Here is a 23,901-nt window from a genome sequence, read left to right on the forward strand (position 1 = left end):
TTTAACATTCTTTTACATTTAAGTAATACTAGACTACATTTATTTCTTATCAAATTAGAAGATGAATGTAAATAATAAATATTCTTCTACATTTTTTTATTTATTCCTTTTCGTTCTTTTCTTTCTTATTTTTTGTATTCTTTTAATAGGTTACCACCAATTGAAGCCTAATATTTTACTTACCTCATACATATTGCAATGTCGAAAACACAATATAACATAAATTGAGTAAAACTCGATTTTAATATTTAACCATCTCACTTGCACAATAGAAATGCATCAGTCTCCAAAAGCATCAGTCCACAAGTACCTTTCAATACTTCATCTGGTCACCAAGGAATTCTAGCTATCTGAAATGTTATATTCTATGTATGCTTTTTCTTGATTGATTTGTGGATGTTGCTGGTACAATTTCTTATTCAAGTAATTTGATTTATTCTCTTTAAAATTATAAGCATTATATAAGATTTAAGTCAACATAAATATATAAACCCTAAACCTTAGCTTTATCAAAACAGAAAACATTGCTATAGAAATAGGAAAATATATAATTTTCATATTATCAAACAAATGATCAATATTCTCTTTAAGTTGGGAACATGAAGATTTTGATAGTCTGATCCAGAGAGTGAAGGCTTTGAACTCATCTGCTGGGACGATGATGAGGACGACGAGTAAACACGGTCGCTCACCCATAATCTCTTCAACATCATCATCTTATCGATGGACTTTTTATCTTTATATTAGTGTTTTTAACAGAACCAAGTTTTGTCTTATGGAGTGTATGGAGTTTTGGGAACCTTGTTTCAAACGAAATTTAATTAGTAGCCTTTCTAGCTTTCCAAAAAAAAAAACTGAAAAACGGCACAGATGCAGCCACAAGACCAAACCAGTGACTGTACTTAAAGCACTCAAAGCTCAGTGTAGTAGTAATAAGAGAGTGCATCTAACAATATTTTATCTTACAACCACACCATCAAAGAGTAGAAACCAAAAATAAATAAAACACAAAACCAATACTTATATATATATGTATATCTTGGCACTGCTAGGACTAAAGAAGATCGTTTCATAAGTCTCTTACCCTTCCACTTTGATCAGCGAACTATCAGCTCTTCAATGAAATCAGCTTCTCCTGATTCAGATGGAACTAAGATATCATCTTCAGTGGTGAAGTTGTAGCTCTCTCCAATAGCTCTCAGAAACTGATACACTTCAAACATTGTAGGCCTCTGCTTTGCTACTTCCGGTAAAACGCAGTTGCATGCTACTTTAAGCACTTTGAATATCTCATCATCCACACCTTTCCCAACTAAAGACCTGTCAATAGCTTCATGCAGTTTTGACTCACTTGATAGCTTTGTAATCCACTCCACAAGGTTACCCTTGAAGCAGCTTTCTTCCTTGTCTTCTTCTTCAGAATCTCTTGTCACACCAGTTGCTTTCTGCCCCGTTACTAGCTCTAAAAGCACAACCCCAAAGCTGTATACATCTCCTTTAGGAGTTGCCACCATGGTTCTCGAATACTCAGGAGCAACATAACCAAAATCACCAAACTCCCCATTGACAAATGTGCTTAAATGAGTATCAATGGGGTTCATCAGCCTAGCCAGACCGAAGTCTGAGATCTTAGGCTCGAAATCCGCAGTCAACAAGATGCATTTGGAGCTTATGTTGCGATGAATGATCCTCGGGTTGCAGCTGTGGTGAAGCCACGCTAGTCCTTTGGCAGCACCAATCGCGATCTTCAGCCTTGAAGGCCAGTCCATAGGATTGTAAGAGTCTTCATCTGAGGGATGTAACTGATCATAAAGGTAGCCGTTAGGCATGTACTCGTATATAAGAAGCCTTTCCTTCTTGGCAATACAGTAACCCAAGAGAGGGACCAAGTTTCTGTGTTTTACAGATCCCAATGTCTTCATCTCCGAGTCAAGCTCCTTTTCAGAATGTTGAGAATCTTGCAACCTCTTTACCATAAGAGGAGTACCGTCTTCAAGCACTCCTTTGTACATAGTTCCTGTTCTTCCTTTCCCAATGATGTTATCTTTCTTGAACTCCTCTGTTGCCTTCATGAGATCACTTAACTTCATCTTTGAAACTGACTTCTTAAACATGAAAACCTGAAGACACACACACACCAAACATATATAATCAGAAACTCAGAACATAACAACTAGGCATGGACACATTTATCCGGAACCGAAGAACCAAACCATACCAAACCAAAATAACTGAAACCGAGTTAAATTCCATAAATATCAGGATGTATATTTCTGGAACAGAAACCGACCAGAACCAAAACTATTTTAGATATTAGCCAGTTCCCAATTTTGCAAACCGACACCGAATCAAACCAAATTTTGTTAATAACTAAACGGTTCCTAAATCTCTAAAACCGAAAACCAAAATACCCGAACCAAAAACCGAACTCTCAGGCCTAATAACAACATTAGTATGTGTGTAATAAATGTCTTACCTTAACACCTTTCTGTCCTTTCAAGATTCTTGCCCATCTGTTTTCTTCAGGATCATCTCTCATCTTCTTCCTAACAACAGCCAATCTACGGAAGTAGAAGAAGAGAACAACCCCAACGACCAATGCTGCCACAGACAGTCCACCAACTGCTGCTATAACAATAACTTTAACACGAGAGCTTTTAGGACCTTTACATGCTTCCAGAGGCTTACCACACAAACCTGGATTACTAGCAAAGTCATCCACCCTAATTTTCAATGTTGTATCATTGAAAGCTGGGATACGACCTGTGAGAAGATTGCCAGCCACAGAGAAACTAGTGAGCCGTCCGAGCAGAACAAGCTCGGCAGGAAGGGTACCGGTGAACTGATTATGCTGAAGCATAAGAGAGTTCAAAAAGGTAATGTTTGAGATACTAGGAGGGATTGGACCAGAGAACTGATTGTAAGAGAGGTCTAGAATTGTGACAAGTGGAATGAATGAGGTTACGTTGGATGGTAAAGGTCCAGAGAAATTGTTTTTAGAAAGATCTAGAGCTGTTAGATCAGTGCAGTTCTTAATCCCAAGAGGGAACTCTCCTTCTAGACCATAACCACCGAGCTTAATGCTCAAAACTCTATTCTCATCATCATGCCAGCAAGTCACACCAGCGAACTTGCAGATGTAACCAGCAGTCTGGTTGCCAAACACCCAGCTCGTTAAATATCCATTAGGATCCTTAACTTGTTTATATATGGTCCTCAAGCAGTTAACGTTGGCCTCGTTTGCATCGATCGAGCTAGACAGGAGCAGCAACCAGAGACAGTTCCCGAGGAAAATTGCTAATACTAACCTACTACTACTCACCATCATAAAATCGCTAGAAACTAGAGAAGGAGAAAAAGAACACTAGGGTTCTCTCTGATGAGCATCCAAGGTCCTGGAAGCAAAAGGTTATAGATAGAATCAAATCAGGTGGAAAATTCGAAAAAGAAACAAGAAAGATAACAGCGATCTTGAAATGGGTTGACTTCAAAGGTAATGATAATTCAAAAAGTCATCATCTTTTACTTACGAAGGAATAATTAGAGATACAAGACAGGAGCTTTTGGTCTTGGTCGTGCTAGTACTTCTGTTTCAAGTGTGTTGTTGAGTTGAATGAGGAAGAAGAAGAAGAAGTTCGCGCATCTGTCATTCTGTTGGGGGGAGAGTGTTAATGAAAGGAGGAGGAAAAGCGTGAATGAAAGACAGGACTTCTTTAATAATAATATAAATAAAAGAAGAAGTGGAGTCGTCTGTCTTTGTCTGTTGTGTCGTTGACTGGATCGTTATGTGGAAGATTCAGACTTCGTAAAGAATGGGGCAAAGAAATTCTGATGAGAACACAATGACTTAAACCAACCGGTCTTTCCGCGTTTTAATGTTTTTTTCTCTCTCTTTTTGACTTTGACTTTTCAACACCATCACCTAATCAAGTTTGTTAGACATGGATAAATTACAATGTCGGCCCAATACTATTAATGGGCTTTATGGGCCCTTTTTTACTAGCGAGTAAATTACTAGATTCAGACAAACTCACGTGACGAATTAAAACTTCAAAAAAGGACATTCTAATTCATGACTCGAGCTACCACTACGATTGTCTCGTGGAGCCGGATTGGTGGAGAATGAGCTACCACACACACATACATACACACCACTCTTTGCTGTCACCTGCCTCCACTTATTACCAAAAGAAAGAAGAAAGACAACGAAGAAAGTGTCTGTGTGTGTGTAAATCGTAAATCACTCTGCTTTTGCCTCCCTTCGACTTTCCTCTTTCCCATTTCACTTTCCTCTTCTCTCAAAAATTTCTCGATCGCTCAGGATGGATCTACCATCTTCCGCTGCTTCTTGATCTCTTCTTTTAGGGGATCACTTGGTCTGATTTTTTCCTGGTAAAGCTGTTTTCTCTTGTAGTGTTTTGTCTTTATTTGATCATGTCTCCACTGTAGCTACGGTTTGCTGATTTTCTCCAAAAGCAGCTCGCTTTGTCGAAGATTTTATTCTAAGGCTTTCAGTTTTGCTGTTTTGTTGTTTCTTTAACGAATGAAGATGTCACTGGACTCTTGAATCTGTGACTGTTTTTTTAATTCCCCTGTTCTTGATGATTTAATTCTGTAGTTGTTTATCATTTGGAATATATCTAGGAGCTCTACTTCACAGCTTGGAGATTGGACTTGTTTTGAATCGGTAACACTGTTGTTTCTAAATCCTTTTATATTATTTGTGGAACACTTTTAAAAAATAACCTTATCATTAACAAAATTGCCATTACTCAGTTGCCAGCCTCACAAGCATTCTCAGCCCATTTATAAAAATAGACATAACTTATTAGAGTATTTACGATTCAATGCCATTGGACATATTTTTTATAATAGTGTTACATTTATAAAATGACATAAATATTAGAATAAATAAGTGTACGTAATCAATGAGAAACCGGACCTAAAAACCGAACCTATAAATTATTTGAATTGATAATTATACGTAATACATAATCATACATTTTAAACATCCCTCATAAAACCTCTCCATAGTCTAACAACACTTTCATTTCAAAGGTGAGCCACGTAAGTTTGGTATGAATGTTTTTGATATAAAACTGATAGTTATATATATTCCACTTTTTAATATTATTGTACCTATAGCCTTGAAGTTATAATTTTTGTATATTTTCCCCCATATAATCAGACTAAAATATATACTTCATAATCCCTCATACAGGAAGCTCACACTATTCATAATAAAAATACCTATATTTCCAGTTTGTGAACTATATATATTTAATGGTTTACGAACTATATATTTCGAATGATATGTAAAAAAAAGAGTGTTGTTTTTAATTCCTTAAGTATTTTCAATCGGCAAATTAAATACTCAAGTATTATATGCACATATTTGTTCTCCAACTAATCATTGACTGCGCAAAATCATGATTAAAATATTCCACCGTTAAAAAGTTGACGGAAACCGTTATTTTTCCATTCATCAGTTAACAGTTAACTATATTGTTCTCAATTTTACGCAGTCAACTATTAGTTGGGGAATAAGTATGCGCAAACAATACTTGAGTATTAAAACTGTCGATTTCAAATACTTCGGGAATTAAATTCCCATTTTCCCGTTGTTATAGTGACATTTTACATTTGTAAATTATATAGTTTTAAAATGTTTATCTCTCTTAACTGATTTCAGCCCGCGCAAGCCGCAGATTATTACCTAGTTTATATTATTCCCTTATCTGTGTGGATATTTTATTCTTTAATATATGGTAATAAAAGTGAAAATTATGTTTTTTTCTGACATGTGTGATTGTTATCCAGTATTTAATATATTTCACTATACTATTTGCTTATTCTTTAGTTTTTTTTTTTCATATTATTTGTTAAAAGGCTTTTTATTTCACCTTGTGTAGGCTCTTTCATGATGGAAGACACCAGGTCAGTTGCTTCCCTCATGGACTCCACATCATCCAAGATCCAGCAGCTTCAAAAGGCCTTCGCCGAACTCGAAAGCCAGCGCGCCGTAACCCTCAACCTCAAATGGAACGAACTCGAGGAGCATTTCCACGGTCTCGAGAGGTCCCTGAAGAGACGGTTCCACGAGCTCGAGGACCAAGAGAAAGAGTACGAAACCAAAACAAGGAAAGCTCAAGAGCTACTGGAGAAAAAGAAAGCAGCTGTCGAGGCCAAGGAGAAGGCGTCTCTAGAGAGGCTTCAGAAGAAGAGAGACGCAGCTGTGTTTGCTATCAACACTGCTTTGGATAAGTACAACAACAACAACGCTCCCAACATCAGTGCAAAAGCCTTTGCTGCTGATGATGAGAATCTTGATGGTACTGTGCAAGATGCTGAGATCTCACCTGTGAAGGCTTATCCGGAGTTAGTAAAGCTCTGCAGGGATATGGACTCAGCAGGGCTTCATAAGTTTGTATCAGACAACCGTAAGAACCTTGCATTGTTAAGGGAGGAGATTCCTGTGGCGTTAAAGGCAGCAGCAAACCCTGGCACTTTAGTGTTGGACTCTTTGGAAGGGTTTTATCCCACAACCACTGATGGGATGAAAGACGCTAACCTCTTGGGAACGCGGAGGACATGTATCATGTTGATGGAGTGCCTCAGCGTGCTGTTATCAGGTCTAGACAGCAACTCTCTTGTTGCTGTTCTCTCGGAAAGTGTTAAGGATAGAGCAAAAGGTGTTGCAGAAGGATGGAGTCCACTTCTGGAAACTATTGACATGGATGCTGGCAATGGTAACTCTTTGGAGGCTCATGCTTTCTTGCAACTACTGGCTACTTTTGGTATTGTTTCGGATTTTAAAGAGGATGGAATCTTGAAGCTGATCCCTATGGTCTCACGTCGTCGTCAGGCAGCTGAGCTTTGCCGGTCTCTTGGATTGTCTGAAAAAATGCCTGGTTTGTTCTCTAATTTTAAGTCATATGATATTATGTTCCTTCACCATTGGTCTTAACCCTGTTTATTGCAGGTGTGATTGAAGTTCTGGTGAACAGTGGAAAACAGATTGATGCTGTGAACTTGGCGTTTGCGTTTGGACTCACAGAAAAGTTCCCACCTGTTGAGTTACTTAAATGTTACTTGACTGAGGCAACTAGATCTTCCTCCCAAGGCAATGCATCTCCGGCTGTTCAGGCTAGTGCTCCCTTTACTTGATAGCCTAGATTATACATTGCTTGCTAGGGAAAATGAAAGGATGTCTTAATGCACATTGCCTAGAACGAGTGGTTTGATCTTTTATTTAATTTTTTACCTTTTCTTGAGCATTTGGCTCTTTAGTCTAGTAAATCTTACCTCGTTGGAACATATCTGAGCTCTGTTTAGTTAGCTGTCATCTTGTACTTCAGAGGCCTACGGTTTCGGTTCGGGTTTTTTCGGTTTCGGTTAGGCCAAAATCCCACCGAAAATAAAATGGGGTCGGTTTTATATTTTTCCCCAAAATAACCGATTGTGGAATTTCGGTTAGATTTCGGTATAGTTATTAAAAAAATTTGGTTAGTTTGGTTAAATTCGGTTAGTTCAGTTGTTTTCGGTTAGTTCCCATTAATTCAGTTAATTTTGGTTATTTTTGGTAAATTTTTCGTTTTTTCGGTTATTTATTTATTTTTGGAAATCGCAAACCAAACCAAAAATCGTAACGGAACCAAAAATTTCGGTTCGGTTTGACTGGTCCGGTTCGGACAAAAATCGGCAGGCCTTCAGAGTTCTAAACCCTTTAAAACTGATGCATTCGGGATCAGATTATCATAGTTTTAGTTTATATGTGTGCCAATGCAGGATGAGTTCAGTGAGCGGGAGCTTACAGGTCTTAAAGCCGTGATAAAGTGTGTGGAAGAGCATAACCTGGAAGAGCAGTACCCAGTGGAGCCACTACACAAACGGATTCTCCAGCTGGAGAAGGCCAAAGCAGAGAAAAAGAGAGCAACAGAACCCACAAAGCCTCAGACAAAGCGACCACGTGGTCCTCAACCCCGAGTCACTGAGAATAACAACAAGACAGGATATGGTAGAGTCATCCCTGAGAGGTATCCGCAGTATGTGTATGACAACAGACCGTTCCTTAATGGTCCAATCATGGCAGCACAAGCTCCTCCTCCTCAGACTTACACTTTCAGTCCAGCTCCTGCTCACGGTAACTTCTACGGGAACTGCTATCAGTACCAGGCTCCTCCTTACTTTCACTAGTGATAATGGTGAATGTGAGACTGTGACTATTTCTCTCCTATGGTGTTAACTAGTGGCAGCTCCCCCTCCTCTCCTACTAGTCGTTTTCCTTTTGATGTTATTGTTGTGTATGGATGATTTTAGTATTTTTTAAGGATCAACCTACCCAAAGCAAAAAATACTCAGAATTTTATTTTAATTATATATTTACTGTTGTATTGTTTTCTTTCTTGCATACTTAAGCTCGTCATGAGTGTAAATAACCATCTAAAAGGGGTTACTAACTTACTTACCAAGTCAAGGTTAAGACGTCATTACCAAAAGAAAACACATTTGCACGTCAAAATTTGTTGCAAAAATTGATCCGTTCAACGGTTTTTTTTGTTACACTACAGTATTCTCAGTTTTCTTACTTTTCTTTTGACCAAATCATTATAAAAAAATAACCAAGAGCTTTTGGCCTAGTGGTATTGGAACTCCGGCTGGAGTGCCCACCCTGGATTCGAGTCGCCTTGGCCACCTTCCTGCCTATAACCGTGCGTGCCCGGATAGAAGGCCTCGTGGGGATTAGTCTGGGCTTACCGCCTAGGAACCCCACGGTCATCAAAACAAAAAAAATCATTATAAAAATACAATTGAATTCCCGAAAATAATGATATGATTGAGAAAAGAGTAGCCAACCTCGAAATACAATCTGAAACTTTGGAATATTTCAACCATAGGAGAATAATTAGTTAAATTATTTTTGAAATCAATTATTTAAAATCTATCAATTACTGTGTTTGTCTAATGGTAATAAAATCGGAAAATAACCAGTGCAGACGCTCGGTCTAAATCTTGTTCGTATTATAATCTTTTGTAGTGGAATAAATCTACAAGAGTAAAAAACAAAACACATTATGGGTTGGCTAGAGTCGACGGTTATATATAGTAAAAATTATAATAAAATGTTCATATAGACGTGTATGTTGTTTTTTTCCCTTTGCAATTGGAAACTTCTTTCTAATGGAGAAGTTTGGGATCCAAAACCGAACTCTGGTTTCATTTCTTATTGTTCTGTTTCTCTTTATCTGCTCTAACTGTTTTGCATGGTCTCAAAACGACGACGTTAGTGGAGTCTCCGGGACTGAGCAAAAATGGGTTAGGGTTGGGTTGGTTTTGGATCTGGGTTCCGTGGAGGGAAAGATAGTGGGAAGCTCTGTTTCCTTGGCGCTTTCTGATTTCTACACTGTTAACAGTAATTACAGAACACGAATCATTCTCTCTGTCAGAAACTCTCACGGAGAGCCTATCCTAGCTCTCGCTTCAGGTAACGTACTCCATTCTTCAAGCTTCTTATTAGGGATAAAATATCTTACTAAACTAGCTCGACCGTGTATAAATGTTTACGAAATTTCTGGTCGATAAAAACAATCATCTGGAAGATGACCAATTCACTTACTACCAATTAGTTTTACGTTAGAAGTCCATAATAAATCAGAAACAAACACTTCTTCATTCTTCTCTGTCTCCATTCACTCACAATTAGGGGTGTTTAATCCGGTAAAACCGAACCAACTAAAACCGAACATAATTGAAATAGAGAAAGTGGTTTGGATTTGGTAATACCAAATCTACCGAATGAATGTTATTTTTAAAAAATCGCGGTATATGGATATGGTTTGGTATATAAAATTATAAACCGATATATCAACTAAAATATAGTAATATAATTATATGTAAATTATCTAATAAAATTAAGAGAAATTAATGTTCCTACCAAAGAACTTTAGCCTATTTAACAATCTACCAAAATTCACTATTTTCTCACTGTACACAATCATATATGACGCTGTTACCCCTATACTACAACAAGCCATTATTGATTTGAAGTGTAGACAAAATCTTGAAGTTAGATACCCGAATATTGTGCTTTCTGTCATAATATCTTCAAAATTTAAATATTCATCTCTATTTTTCTCTCATCTCTCCTATCCTCTCTATTTTCTCTCCTTGTATCTTGAAATTGCAGTCGGCTCATCCAAAAATAGAGAACAACAACAATACACAACCACCGTCCTGCCTCATCATAAAAAATTTCTATATTGTGATATTTGGTAATATCTTTTTTTTTTAAAGGAAAACAAAAAGAATACACAACCACCGTCATGCCTCATCCTAAAGAGTAAGTTTCTAAGTTTTTCTTTGGAGTTAATTGGGAGTGTGGTTTTTCTTCATGTGCTTTGATCCTTATGTGTCTTCAATTGATGTACCGGCACCGGACAATACATTTGGTAGCCTCTAGACTGCTGGTGATAACCGTCAAGAGTATAAAGTTGAAGCCATGCGGCATCAGACAAATTGTCAACGCCTTCGACACCGGTGAAATTGGTCATATTCTCAGTTGTTATTAAACTCACTATGAAGATTAATCTTGATCAATACAACAGCAGTGGAGTGGGTTCTCTAGTTGCAATTAAAAGCAATACTTATTGTTTATTCAGTGTTTGGATAATTTACCCGTTTACAAAACAGTTTACCGTAAACTTTATTCAATGGATAGTTAGAGAAATTATTGTACCATAACAGTGAATTCTGAATAATTGAAAGTTAGGTTTTCCATTACCGTTGACAAGCTATCAAACAAGTTACATGTTCAACTACCCAATTAACAAGCTATCGAACAAGTTATAGGGCCAACTACAAAATTAACATGCAATCTTATATCATAGACTGTAGGGAATTCATGGGTTCAATTTATGGTTAAAACTATAATGGTATGATAACTTATAGCTAATCTTATTATTAACCTGTTCATTAATTTTCTTAGCCATCAAAAAAATGTGGTAACTATCCACATGGAAAATTGTACATCTGATACTTGACTTATATTTCTTCCATTACCAGGTCTCAGGCTTAATGAAATTGTCTATGCAGTTTTGCTTATCGTTTTATAGTGTTAAGGGTTTATGATCAATGATTTAGTATCTAATGTGTTCACTACAGGAAAACATATTTTTTACGAGTGCAATATTCGTTGTAAATTCGCCGTAAACGGGGTTTTACGACGAATTAACCTCAAAATACGTTTCGTTGTAAAACGTCCGTCGTAACGGAGATTTCGTCGTAAATGACTTGTTATGTTTACGCCAAAAATAATTCCTCGTAAAGCGCATGGAAAGGTTTCGTTGTAAACGAGATGTAACTTTTCGTGGTAAACTCCACGTAACTCTTTCGATGTAAAGCAGACGTAAATATTTTCTTTGTAAAGAACACGTAAACCTTTCGATGTAAAACCTCGTAAATCTTTCGACGTTAATCACTCGTAAAAATTTACATGAAGTTTACATCGATTCTTATTATTAATATATATTGAATTTATTTTGAATTTATTTAATATTCAGAATTTAAAATAATTTAAATTTTAAAACGAAATATGAAAATGAAAAACATATTTTTAAAAAAGCATTTTAAAGTCATACAATAATATTTAAATTCATAATACAAATAGAAATATAAAAAAAACTACATATTCTCGAAGTAGTCGGTGGGGTTGCTCGGCTGTTGACGGGTTGGATCGGACTCTTGGGGATCTCGTACTGGCAACCCAAGAGCGGCTCGTCTCTCACTCAACATTCTCTGCATAACCGGGTTTCCCACGGCCATCACGTCTAGCAAATCCTCAAGAGAGTCTAAACGAACCTGCTGGCTATCCATTAGAGCTTTCATCTGAGCAGTCTCTTCATCCCGTCTCGAAGTGTATGACGAAGTTGCCCTTGCAACTTCGTTAACAGATCCTATACCGACTATCCGTCCCTTCTTTTTAGGAGCCACCTATAAAATCAAAAATATATTAATATAGTTAATTATGTTAAAATATTAAAAATAATGTAAACAAAAATTTTAAGTTGTACCTCTTCGAAGATTTTGTCGGCCTCTTCGGTGGACAATGTGACTGGTAATCCATCGGGAGACTCCTGGGTAAGTTGCGTCTCCCGTTCTTCAATCCGACCAGCCACTGCTTGGAAGAGTTTCTCAGATGCAGGATCCACAAAAACTCCATCGGATGTGGCGTGAGTCATCTTGAATAGGTCAGACAGAGATGGTAAGACTCCCGTCTTCTCGAACTACAAAAAAAAAATTAAATTAAATATTAAAAATTATATTAATTGAATATTTTAAAATATATATTTTAAACAAAACTTACAGCTTCTAGACGGACTCCTGCATGAGGTTTTTGTCCGGTTCTGTGAAGCATGGGCAAATGACCATCTTTATCCTTCGTTCTTCGAGAAGCCGAGCACGAATTGGCCTTTTTGATCGAAGAGGGGTGCTCCCAATAGGCGATGAGGCCATCCCACACATCCGTCGTGAGCTCAGTGGGCTTTCTCTCATACCCGTAGATCTCCTACTTGTCCTTCCAATCGGAGACTGTGTTGTAGAGGCGGATCTTTGCCTTTGCAACGAATTCCGACTTCACCCTCTCGGTGATTCCAAAAGACCAATGCCATTTTTGCTGAAACACAAAATTTTTGAAAAAATTACAATTAATAATATACATTAAATATATATATATATATTTAAAAGTGAAAATTTAATTAAATTTAAAAATCTTACCGCAAAACATTTAAACCACGTGATCTTAACGTGATTTGGTGTCTTACTCTAATTCGGATATTCCCCGTCGTAGTAACCCTTAATCGTCGCTGAAACGCTCCGGCTAACACGGTTGTTAGCCCCAAACCTGAAAAAAATAATTTAACCGTTAGAAAATAAAAATAATTTAAATTTTAATGTAATAAAAATTAATAACTTACCAATAAGTTCATCGGGGTCTATCGGGGTCTAGAACATCCAAACCCTCCCGTCCAGGCTGGGCAAGAAAATCCTCCACCATATATCTCGTTGCATAAACACATGACAATCATGACAAGCAAATGGAAGTAGTCATTGCATAAACACATGACAATCACGACTCTTCATTCCAGAGAACTTTTGACCACGTTCAACACATCTTGACAGATTTGAAACATAACCATCAGGAAACTTAACTTCTGATGCAACCCAGTCAAACAAGGTTGTTTTGGCTTCTGATGACAACCAGAAGATGGGAACAAGAACGTTTCCATTGCTCTTGATATGTAACTAACTTCTTGAGAAAATATCAGGTAAGTCCATTCTTGACTTTTTGTTATCTTTTGTCTTCCCAGGGACGTTAAGTAATGTATTCATGATGTTCTCAACAAAAGTTCTTCCAATATGCATGACATCCAGATTGTGGCGTAAGAGAAGATCCTTCCAATAGGGTAGCTCCGAAAATATACTCTTCTTATGCCAATTGTGAGAGACACCATACCCTTCAGACATATTTCCAGGAACATGCCAATTACCTCCAACCTTAACTGTTTCCTGAGCTCCGTAATAATCAATGTTTGCTTCGATCTGCTGGCCGGTGAGATATGGAGGAGGACCGTATCTGACAATTTTTTTGTGCTGAACAATGTCTTATTTCTTCCGTACGGATGGGCAAGTGGAAGAAAGCGACGATGACAATCAAACCAACAACTCTTCCTACCATTCTTCAGTTGAAAAGCATCCGTCGATCCAAGACAATATGGACAAGATAATCTTCCATGTGTTGTCCAGCCAGACAACATCCCATAAGCAGGGAAATCACTTATCGTCCACAGCAGAACTGCTCGCGTCGTAAAATTTTTTTTCAAGGAACAATCGTACGTCATCACCCCTTCTGACCACAATTGCAATCGTACGTCATCACCCCTTCTGACCACAATTGCTTTAGCTCTTCTATCAACGGTTGAAGAAAAACATCAAGAGACCGTTTTGGATGCTTCGGCCCAGGGATTAATATGGTCAAAAATAGAAATTCTTGTTCCATGCACATATCCTGCGGTAAATTGTACGGCGTAAGAATGACTGGTCACAAAGAATATTGTCTACCAGACATTCCAAATGGACTAAATCCATCGGTGCATAACTCAAGATAGACATTCCAAATATTTGTAGCAAAATCTGCGTGTACCTTGTTGAAATGTTTCCACGCTCTTGCGTCTGATGGATGTGCAACCTCACCATCTCTCTGGACATGTTCCGCATGCCAACTCATCGACGAAGCAGTCCCCTCAGATATATATAATCTTTTCAATCTGTCTGTAATTGGTAGGTACCACATCCTTTGGTACGGTACCTTATTCTTCCCACGGCCTTGCGGTTTGAATCGTGGTTTTTTGCAGAATCGACACTCTTCTAACTTGTCATCTTCTTTCCAGTAGATCATGTAGTTGTCGATGCAAACATCAATCATCTCCGAAGGCAACCCAAGACTATAAACCAATTTCTGAATCTCATAATAAGATTCAGCAGACACGTTGTCTTCTGGAAAATACTCTTTAAACAACTTCGCCCATGCATCCATGCAATTCTCAGGTAAATTATGATCCGTTTTAATATTCATCATCCTAGCTGTTAGAGACAATTTAGAGAGACCTTCTCTACAACCAGTGTAGATTGGTTGATTTGCAGCATCTAGCATTTCATAAAACCTTTTTGCATCCAAATTAGGTTCTTCTACATTTCCAGTTCTATCAGCTATTGTTGTAGTTGTTTCTAAAAATGCATCACTAATCATATCTTGAACCCTATCATGATCTACCATCTGCTCCTGATCTTGATGATAATTATATTCATTATGCAAATGATTCGGTTCTTCACTCTGATGAGCATCCTCAAAATTATTATTACTACTACTAGCTTCATTTCCCCCATAACCCTCTCCATGTTGATACCAAATGTAGTACTGTGGTGTAAATCATCTGTTTACTAAATGCTTCCATACAGTTTCACTACGTGCAAATTTTGAATTCTTGCATTTCCGACAGGGGCAGAACATCTTACCGCTTTCCTGCGTGATCGGTGTACAGCCCGCCTGGTGCATGAATGTCTTTAGCCCGCTCATAAATGCGTTTGTCACCCTCCCGTCGGAATCTTTATGCAAATACATCCAACTCTGTAACTCGTAAATACTACCGCTACCGGCCATTTTTTTCTTAGATTTTTTTTTGAAATCTTTTTTTTCGGATTTTGTTTTTTCCGTTTGTGTGTTGTGAGGAAGAGAGTTGTGGGAAAGGACATATATATAGAGAAATTTTCGAGTTGGGTAGTTGAAATATAACAACGATTTTGCAAGGAATGTTTTACATGGATTTTACATGGTTTTAACATAATATTTACAATGACTTTACGACGAAATTAGATAAGTTAAAGTACATTGAATACACGTTTTCACCTAAATATAACGGTAACATGTTTCGTTGTAATGTCGATGTAACGATTACGACGTATTTCTCATTCCACGTACTTTCGTCGTAAACTTACATGGATTTTACGACAAAAATATTTCGTCGTAAATTTACATGGCGTTTACGACGAAAGTTGGTCTCCTCGTAACTGCGTTGTAAACACCATGTAAATTTACGACGAAATATTTTCGTCATAAATCTTCGTTGTTATGGAAACGTTTTCTTGTAGTGGTTGTTGTTGGGTTTAAGGTTTATTATTTCGGTTTTAGGGTTTGGCCATGTATGTAATGCAACCCAAGTCACCAATAAATATAAATAGATAAATTGTCAAAACTATTGTCCGACTAATATATATTGTAGCTGAGATAACAAAATTGTTATCTGGTTACTATTATATTTACACATATAACTAACTATTTAAAACTAACGAAAAGGATTATCTTCTTGTCTCTGTAGTTAATTCCACCCCTCCCCATTGTTTCCCATTCCTAGGTTTTGATTGATAGCTCTAGCTTGGTGATTTAATATTTGTAGGGTTTCAATTCATTATTATGTTTGTTGGGACAAGATTATTGATGGTGAAACATATGTTCTTCGGGTTTGTGTATTCATTAGGAAGATGAAGAATTTTTTGATGAAGATTATTGAGATAAGAAAAGAAGAAAATGACAATAGAAAGAGAAAGAAAGATAATTGTTTTCGAAAAGGATTTGATTTCTTTTGTTTTCTTGTATGTTTAAAATAAATAATTTTTTTTTAAAAGATGATCAAATCTAGAAAAATCTTAAACAAATCCTAAAAGATCTCTACTGTCAGACACTAAACCTAGCATCCTAATACTCGGAAGTTATGTCACCAAAGATCAAGGTTATTTTCGTCTTTCTTATTCGTTTCAGTGTGCCACGTTTGCGTAACTTTTACCTCTTTGGTACTTAGCTAATTTCCTCCTCTTCCTATGTTTTTGACCTAATTTTCTCAAATTAATAATAGACACATAATTTATTTTATTGATATGATCTTCATACTTAAAATGTTGATTTTTGTAATAGAATATTTTGTTATAAGTTAATATTTTCTTTCCTTTTTATCAAATTAAACAAAACACGTTTTTTTTATTTTTTGTAGACGAATATGTGTGCTTAAGCAATTTAATAATATTATGGATTACTAATTTTCTTATTTTTATTCTAAAAAACTATCATTGTTAACTTAATATGTTTACTAATTAATTATTTAAATAGTAAAAGAAAAAAAGAAAAAATGTTTATTTAGACACCAAAATATTTTCATGTTATATTAAAACCAATATCTAATCATAAAAGTGAAATTCATAAAATATTATAAAAGATAATATATTTATGGTTTTCTAGTATAAAACCGAAAAAACCCGAAAACCGACCGTATATAAACCGAACCGAACTAAAGTAAATATAGTTATTGATCTATATATGTTTTGTCTTTTCAAATGAAACAGCTATTGATCTTCTGCAAACTGAAGGAGTTGAGGCAATTATTGGCGGGAACTCGTTGCTTGAGACGAAGCTTTTGGCGGAGATTGGAGAGAAATCTAGAATTCCTGTGATTTCACTTAACTCTCCGGTTTCATTGTCATTGAGCAAATACAGTCATTTGATCCAAGCGACGTATGATTCATCCTCCGAGGCAAAGGGCATTACAGCTTTCATCCATGAGTTTGATTGGAAGAGTGTTGCTCTTGTTCATGAAGATGAAGATGACTGGAGAGAGAGCATGCAGCTCCTGGTGGACCATTTCCATGAAAAGGGCGTCCGTATACAGTCCAAGGTTGGTTTTACAGCCTCTTCAAGCAAGGAGTTGATGATGGAGCGTTTAAGGAAGCTGAAGAAATTGGGAACCAGCGTCTTTGTGGTGCACATGTCTGAGCTTGTTGCAACTCATCTCTTCCCATGTGCGGGGAAGTTAGGGATGATGAGTGAAGGGTTTGCTTGGATCCTCACTGTTAAAAGCATGAACAGTTTTAATCAAAACCTTGACGATTTTTCAAAACAGGCAATGGAAGGTGTGGTTGGTTTCAGGTCTTACATCCCAATGTCAAAAGAGCTTCACAATTTCACTTCTAAATGGAGAAAATCACTTCCTGTTGAAGAAGATTCTGGGTCTGAGATAGCTCGGCTGAGCATCTCTGGTGTATGGGCTCACGATGTAGCCTGGGCACTGGCGAGAGCAGCGGAGTTTTCAAGGATGTCAAATGTATCATCAACTCTTCTTGAGGCTATCACAGAGTGTAGGTTTAAAGGTTTAAGTGGTGACTTCCGTATCAAGCATAAGAAGTTGTTGTCCAACAAGTTTGAGATTGCGAATTTGATAGGATCAGGCGAGAGAAGAGTGGGATTCTGGAATTCTAATGGTAGTTTCAGCAACAAGCTGGAGACCATATTCTGGCCCGGTGGGACTATCCAAAATCCGCAAGGGCGCGAACTAGGAGAAAGCAAGAGAAAAATGCTCAGGGTTTTGGTTACATCTAGCAACAGATTCCCAAAACTGGTGAACGTGACGACTGATCCAAGAACAAAAAAAATAACTGCCGATGGGTTCTGCTTAGAAGTCTTCAAGGCTTCCATTGGCCCTTTCAACTATGATTTGGAGTTCATACTTTGGACTGGTGGTCCTAACTACGACAATCTTGCACTAGCACTTAGTACCCAGGTACTAACCTTTGCTCAATTTATAATTACAAATATTTTTTCATCTATGTAGAGTGTGTGGAAACTCAACCACCTCATTGATCCCACAGAAAGACAAATATGATGCGGCCGTGGGAGATATTACAATCACTTCCAATAGATCAAATTATGTTGATTTTTCTATTCCATTCACTGAACTGGGTCTAGGAATGGTAGCACCAAAGCAAAGTAGTATGTGGGTGTTCTTTCAACCTCTTACACTAGACCTTTGGATGACAAGTGCAGCTTTCTTTGTCTTGACGGGGACTATAGTTTGGTTGATAGAAAGACCTGAGAACACTGAGTTCCAGGGATCTTGGTCACAGCAGATTGGAGTTATGCTTTGGTTTGGCTTCTCTACCCTTGTTTATGCTCACAGTAAGTACATCTTTTCACATTAATTCTTATATGCCAATAATTATTAAAGTTGGGTATGTCTTTGATTTGCAACTCAAAATTTAATTGGCAATAAGTAAATTGACCTTATATATATATTATGTTGAGATTTCTAAATGGATCTCACTTTAACAATGGTAGTGACCTTTTAGACCACCCTATTTAGATCAACAAAAAAACTTTAAACCATGTTAAATTTAGACTTATCATATGCTTAACTTAAAATCAATTGGCAATGAATGGATTGACACAAACCTGTATATATGTATTAGTTTATTAATTATTCAACTATTGATGTGGAACTTTCGTTCATTAGCACCCTCTCAACAATTGTGGGATGTCAATAATTTAGGTACAACAGATTGAAATGATTGTTTAAATTAGTTTTTCACCTTTTGTTGACTTGCTATTTGTGACAGGGGAGAAGCTAAAACACAACTTATCAAGATTTGTAGTTATGGTTTGGGTATTTGCAGTGCTCATACTGACTACGAGTTATACTGCAACATTGACATCAATGATGACGGTGCAACAGATAAGATTCAACACCAACAAAGACTTTGTGGGTCACCTTTCAGGCTCACTCATTGCAAATGCGACTCTCAAAAGTTCCGAAATCAAAGCAATGAATACCAAAGGTCTCAATACCTCTGAAGATTATGCTAAAGCCCTGTTGAACAGCACGGTCGCATTCATTATCGATGAGTTGCCATACCTCAGTGTCCTCCTTGGAGAGAACCCTGGACGTTTTCTAATGATCAAGCCACAAGTTACCACCAATGGTTTCGGATTTGTATGTATTCATCTTTATCTTTATCTTCATCCCCTTACTCTTTTTTTTTTTACTTGCTGACAAAATAAGTTGGTTTGTTAAACCATGTTTTCAGATGTTTCAAAAGGGTGACGAGTTGGTGCACAATGTGTCCAAAGAAATATCGGAGCTAAGGACAAAAGGGAGGCTTAACGAGATGGCGAAAAGATGGTTTGAGAATCGTTTTCCATATACAATAGATGATACACCAGACCCTATAGACCTATACAGATTTCGAGGTTTGTTTATGATCACGGGGGGTTCTTCAGCTCTTGCTCTTGCAGTAATTCTCATTATCTGGCTCCGGGACACATGGGAAGATCTTATGAATTCGATCAACATATTTCTTGCGGGAGGATTTATACATTTCAAGATCCTCTTTGCAAGAACTAACCATTTTGCAAGAACTGTCCCTCCCAGCCCCGTCGATGAGCCCATTGGCGAGAATGCAGTGCAAATGGCTCAACGTAACATACAATAGAAGTGGATGGTTTTGTTCTTGTGTGTAATAGTACAAGTGAAGGTGGATTTTCCTGTTCTTGTGTGTTGTTGTGCTCAAGTCTTTAGCGTACGTGATGTTGTTCGTCTTTGACTCTGACTTAGAGCCTCACCGAACAACCTTTCGCTTCTTTCTCCAGAGGTCCGTCAGTCCACTGTGATATGATTCTTGTTTGATTCAAACCGGATGACGTCATCTGTATATATAAAATGATGTTTTGACCAATCCTTTCTTGTAAGTTGCAGATGTAATATATTGATTTCTTACTATGATTACTCTGTCCTGTAATCACTTCGTATCCCACACACACCACAGCCCAAACAACTTGTCACTTCTTGCCATGTGTTTTGTTTGAGATAAGATCCCACACTTGAAAATATGAAAGAGACTTAGGTAATATATAAAGGATTTTGGCTCACTACAGTTTCAACCAATTAGTTTTAAGCAGTGTTTTTAAAACCGGACCGGAAATTGAACCGAAAATATTTTGGATCACGGTTCAATATGGTTCAACCGGATCAAACCTGGTTCAATAATATGGTTTAATATTTTTTTAGTATGTAAATATAAAAATAACATTAGTAAACATGATGCATAGTTAAAATATAAATCAATTTTGAACATAAAATATTATAAACTATGTGTTTTCCTGCACCATGTGCAGTAAGAAATTTAAATCTAACTTATATTTAAAATAAATTTTATTAAATATTATAGATTTCACAATTTTTACTAATATTTAATATAGATTTGATATCTATTAAATCAATTTGTATAAAACTTATAAAAATGTTATAAAATTGTATAATTATCAAAACATTAGCCTTAACAATATTTATAAAATTTGTAGATATATAAAAAATTAATGATATTACGATTAGATATTTAAATTTTTAAAAAATTGTAGAAATTTTTGGAATCTTTAGTAATACAAATTTTATAATTATACAAAAATAATAATATTTCAAAATTTGAAAGGTTATATATGAATATATTTATTTATAGAAGACGTATGAGCTATTACCATATTTAAAAAAATTTACCAAAAAAGAAATATCAATATTAAATGCAATATATGAATTATTACCATATTCTAATAAGTTTGCCAAAAAATATAAATCAACATTAAATAAAATTATCCATGTCATATTTTTTCGGAAGCCATGTCATCAATTTTAGTAGCCATGTCATATTTGTTTTGTGAAATTGATTGTAGAAAGAACATGTGGCAAAATCACTTCGCAAATATAGTCTAGGGGATATAAATTAGTTTCTTGTTTATATGGATGGTTTATAGATTTTCGATAGTTTTAGTGGTTTTTATTGGTTTAATAACTTTGAAATATAATCCGGCTATGTGGCCGATTCATGGTCGAACCAATTACTAGACCAACCCGGCTATATAACCGGTTCACGGTCGAACCCGGTACAACCATCGGATCGGTCCGGTTTTAAAAACACTGGTTTTAAGTTGGAAGCCCAAAACACTTGACATGTTCTTATTTAGTTATTGCAGTTGCTTTAATACAAGTCTAGGTTTTGTGTGAACATTATGTGATCGTGTATATTATTGATTTTTTTTCTACCTTCTAAGGACTATTGCTCACTTGCATGCATTTGTTGGGAATGTCCTAAAATCATTTGTACTTGCTCTTGTTAAAGTCGTAACGTCGAGGTTCGACAATCGTGTAAATTTAGATGGTTATAATGTTTTGCTAGAAACCGCTTATAATCTATGGATTGAGAATCCATTACTAATTTTATATGATCCTACAGGGTCACACACCTAAGCAAATTGGATCAATGATATCTTGGGTTTTATAAGTAACATAAATATAAATCTATGTTATATATGATATAAGTACATTATATATAATTATATGTTAAGCACGTAAGATAAAGAAACTACTAATGTTTGTAAGTGGGCTTTTGCCTAATGGACTAATTACGTAAAGGTTAGTCACATGTATTAGGCCAAAAGATCTATCTATATATATAAAGAAATGTTCGCCTCTCTCCCGTGAAGCCACGTCATCAATTCGTGCGTTCTGGGAGTGACACGTGTCCCATTTCATATTTAAGGCCAAAATAAATGAATGCAATTAAGGGTAATCGAACCCAGCACCTCTAGCACTGGTAATTTCTCTTAGAACCACTAGGCTAAAGTCATTTTTTATAAATATGTGGCCGCGAAAATACTTATTATCGTGTCAGCTGGAAGCTCATGCTTCTTCTGCTTGTGGCCAGGACCGACACTGAACTGACGTCAAGATGAAGATCGTGAAGTTAAAAACTTTGCTCCAAACAGTTTTGCAATGTTTCCAACTTTTATAACTTGATGCATATAATATATATCAAAATTTGTTGTACACGCTTTTATTAGTTTTGCTTTTAAAAGAAGGTATTTACAGTTATAAATGTTTTGTGCCAGTGAAGTAATGGTTGAAAAATTTCTATACATATGTCATTTTAAAATAACACCCAACTTCTATATATATAGTCAATACATATATCCATGTTATATTCTAGACTAAATATTTTCTCTTTTAAAAATATAGAAAACAATTTTTTTAGTCTACAAGCAAATGTTGTAGAGCAAGTATGCATTATACAAAATAATATATATTTAAAATCCATACACAAAAACATAAAAGTTGTTATAGGCCTCTTTCTCACACATGCACACTCCACTATGAATAAAAATTAAAAAAAATAGTATTGTTATCAAACTTTATCACAAATCCACATTTGTATATCTATAATTATGAGTTGGACAATTAGTTAATTTGATACAATACCAAAGCAAGAATAATCGAAAAACAACTATACCACCGTATACTAATAAGTAAGACATAACAGATAACCAAATTCTTGAATCTTAAAACAAATTTCAACTCGAGCATTTAGTGAATATCAAATTAACTAATATCCCGCCCGCAGGGCGGGCCGACCCTAGTTGTCTATATAGGATAATGATACTTTGATGATATGATCATCCACTTACGGCGGAAAACCCTAAAAGATATATAAGAGTGACAAAACGTTTGTCAAGGTTTAAGATCTGATCTTGACGGCACTAGCATCCCGTATCGATCCAATTTGTGTTCGTGTGGATACCGGTAGAGGCACGACATTTGGAGTGTTAGAAATCTCGACTTGGTTTATTCATCTTTCTGCTGCATAATAACCAGGTATATTCGAAACTCTAAGATCTAAGTTTATTTCAGTATTGACATGAGATTCTAGACATATAAATTCCTAGGTTGATTTATAAATAGTTATAAACCGGTTTGAATTCCAACAGTGGTATCAGAGCCTACTTGTTCAATACTGAAATTAGATCTTGTTAAATCTATAATTTGGTATAGATAATAAATTGATATGCTCGTATGTTAAAAAAAAAAAAAAAACTAATTTGATTAAGGTAGATATACGGCATGGTAAGTTACAACATTAAGAACATCCAAACCCGTATATGGAGATATATGTTTTTGGTTGTGGTGTTCTTGAAAACTAATACGTTTATGTTCAGAATAATATTATTTAACATGAACATTATGATTATTGTAATCGATTAGTTTTCACATGTTGTATTGTCTTGAATTGAACTTGCATGTCTCGTAGTTTGTATAAATATATTATTTACATTTTAACATATGCATTATAGTAATGTCTCAATTGTTTACGTAAATAAATATATTTAGATTGTCTCGATCATATCAAAGTGTTGATATGGATTTAGATATTTATATACATGTATATATATATATTGATTTGGTTAAATCAACTTATTATCGTTCTAATTGGATTAGAACTAATATTATTCAATAAATAATATATTATTTTAATTAGATTAAAATAAATAAATTATTTATAATTCAATTAAAATACATATTAGATATGTATTAGTTATATTTATATTTTATATTAGATATAAATTTTAAATATAAATTAAAATTGAATTAAAAATCGTTCCTCAATTAATTTCAAGTACTTTTGATGTCTACCCAATCTTATCAA

General features: G+C 35.8%; 4 protein-coding genes across 7 annotated transcripts; 3 read left to right on the forward strand and 1 right to left on the reverse strand.

Annotated features, from left to right (window-relative positions):
* Positions 1 to 881: 881 nt before the first annotated feature.
* LOC106382251 (probably inactive leucine-rich repeat receptor-like protein kinase At5g48380) lies at positions 882 to 3,814 on the reverse strand. The gene is made up of 3 exons (XM_013822245.3): positions 3,531 to 3,814; positions 2,477 to 3,395; positions 882 to 2,120 (listed from the first exon to the last, which is right to left on the reverse strand). Exons 2-3 carry the CDS (start codon positions 3,326 to 3,328, stop codon positions 1,098 to 1,100), a joined length of 1,875 nt encoding a protein of 624 aa, XP_013677699.2. The 5' UTR covers positions 3,329 to 3,395; positions 3,531 to 3,814; the 3' UTR covers positions 882 to 1,097.
* A 283-nt stretch (positions 3,815 to 4,097) lies between these two features.
* LOC106382252 (FRIGIDA-like protein 3) lies at positions 4,098 to 8,398 on the forward strand. Of its 3 annotated transcripts, none has more exons than XM_013822246.3 (5): positions 4,098 to 4,392; positions 4,619 to 4,687; positions 5,913 to 6,911; positions 6,983 to 7,146; positions 7,789 to 8,398. In XM_013822246.3, the coding sequence occupies exons 3-5, from the start codon at positions 5,921 to 5,923 to the stop codon at positions 8,194 to 8,196; spliced, it is 1,563 nt and encodes a 520-aa protein (XP_013677700.2). In that variant the 5' UTR covers positions 4,098 to 4,392; positions 4,619 to 4,687; positions 5,913 to 5,920; the 3' UTR covers positions 8,197 to 8,398. The 3 variants fall into 3 exon arrangements, with proteins under 3 accessions (XP_013677700.2, XP_013677702.2, XP_013677703.2); XM_013822248.3 differs by having other exon boundaries at positions 4,645 to 4,687; XM_013822249.3 differs by lacking the exon at positions 4,619 to 4,687 and having other exon boundaries at positions 4,100 to 4,392.
* Positions 8,399 to 8,519: 121 nt separating this feature from the next.
* On the forward strand, positions 8,520 to 10,779 carry LOC125575331 (glutamate receptor 1.3-like). 2 transcript variants are annotated; one of them, XM_048747015.1, is made up of 3 exons: positions 8,520 to 9,484; positions 10,294 to 10,339; positions 10,431 to 10,779. In XM_048747015.1, the coding sequence occupies exons 1-3, from the start codon at positions 9,181 to 9,183 to the stop codon at positions 10,450 to 10,452; spliced, it is 372 nt and encodes a 123-aa protein (XP_048602972.1). In that variant the 5' UTR covers positions 8,520 to 9,180; the 3' UTR covers positions 10,453 to 10,779. The 2 variants fall into 2 exon arrangements, with proteins under 2 accessions (XP_048602972.1, XP_048602973.1); XM_048747016.1 differs by having other exon boundaries at positions 10,453 to 10,779.
* Positions 10,780 to 16,322: 5,543 nt separating this feature from the next.
* LOC106379884 (glutamate receptor 1.2-like) lies at positions 16,323 to 19,863 on the forward strand. Its single transcript, XM_048749226.1, has 5 exons — positions 16,323 to 16,401; positions 16,948 to 18,158; positions 18,247 to 18,553; positions 18,991 to 19,364; positions 19,459 to 19,863. The coding sequence occupies exons 1-5, from the start codon at positions 16,323 to 16,325 to the stop codon at positions 19,861 to 19,863; spliced, it is 2,376 nt and encodes a 791-aa protein (XP_048605183.1).
* Positions 19,864 to 23,901: the final 4,038 nt, after the last annotated feature.

This window comes from Brassica napus, chromosome C2 (genome assembly GCF_020379485.1).
Source record: "Brassica napus cultivar Da-Ae chromosome C2, Da-Ae, whole genome shotgun sequence".
NCBI lineage: Eukaryota > Viridiplantae > Streptophyta > Magnoliopsida > Brassicales > Brassicaceae > Brassica > Brassica napus.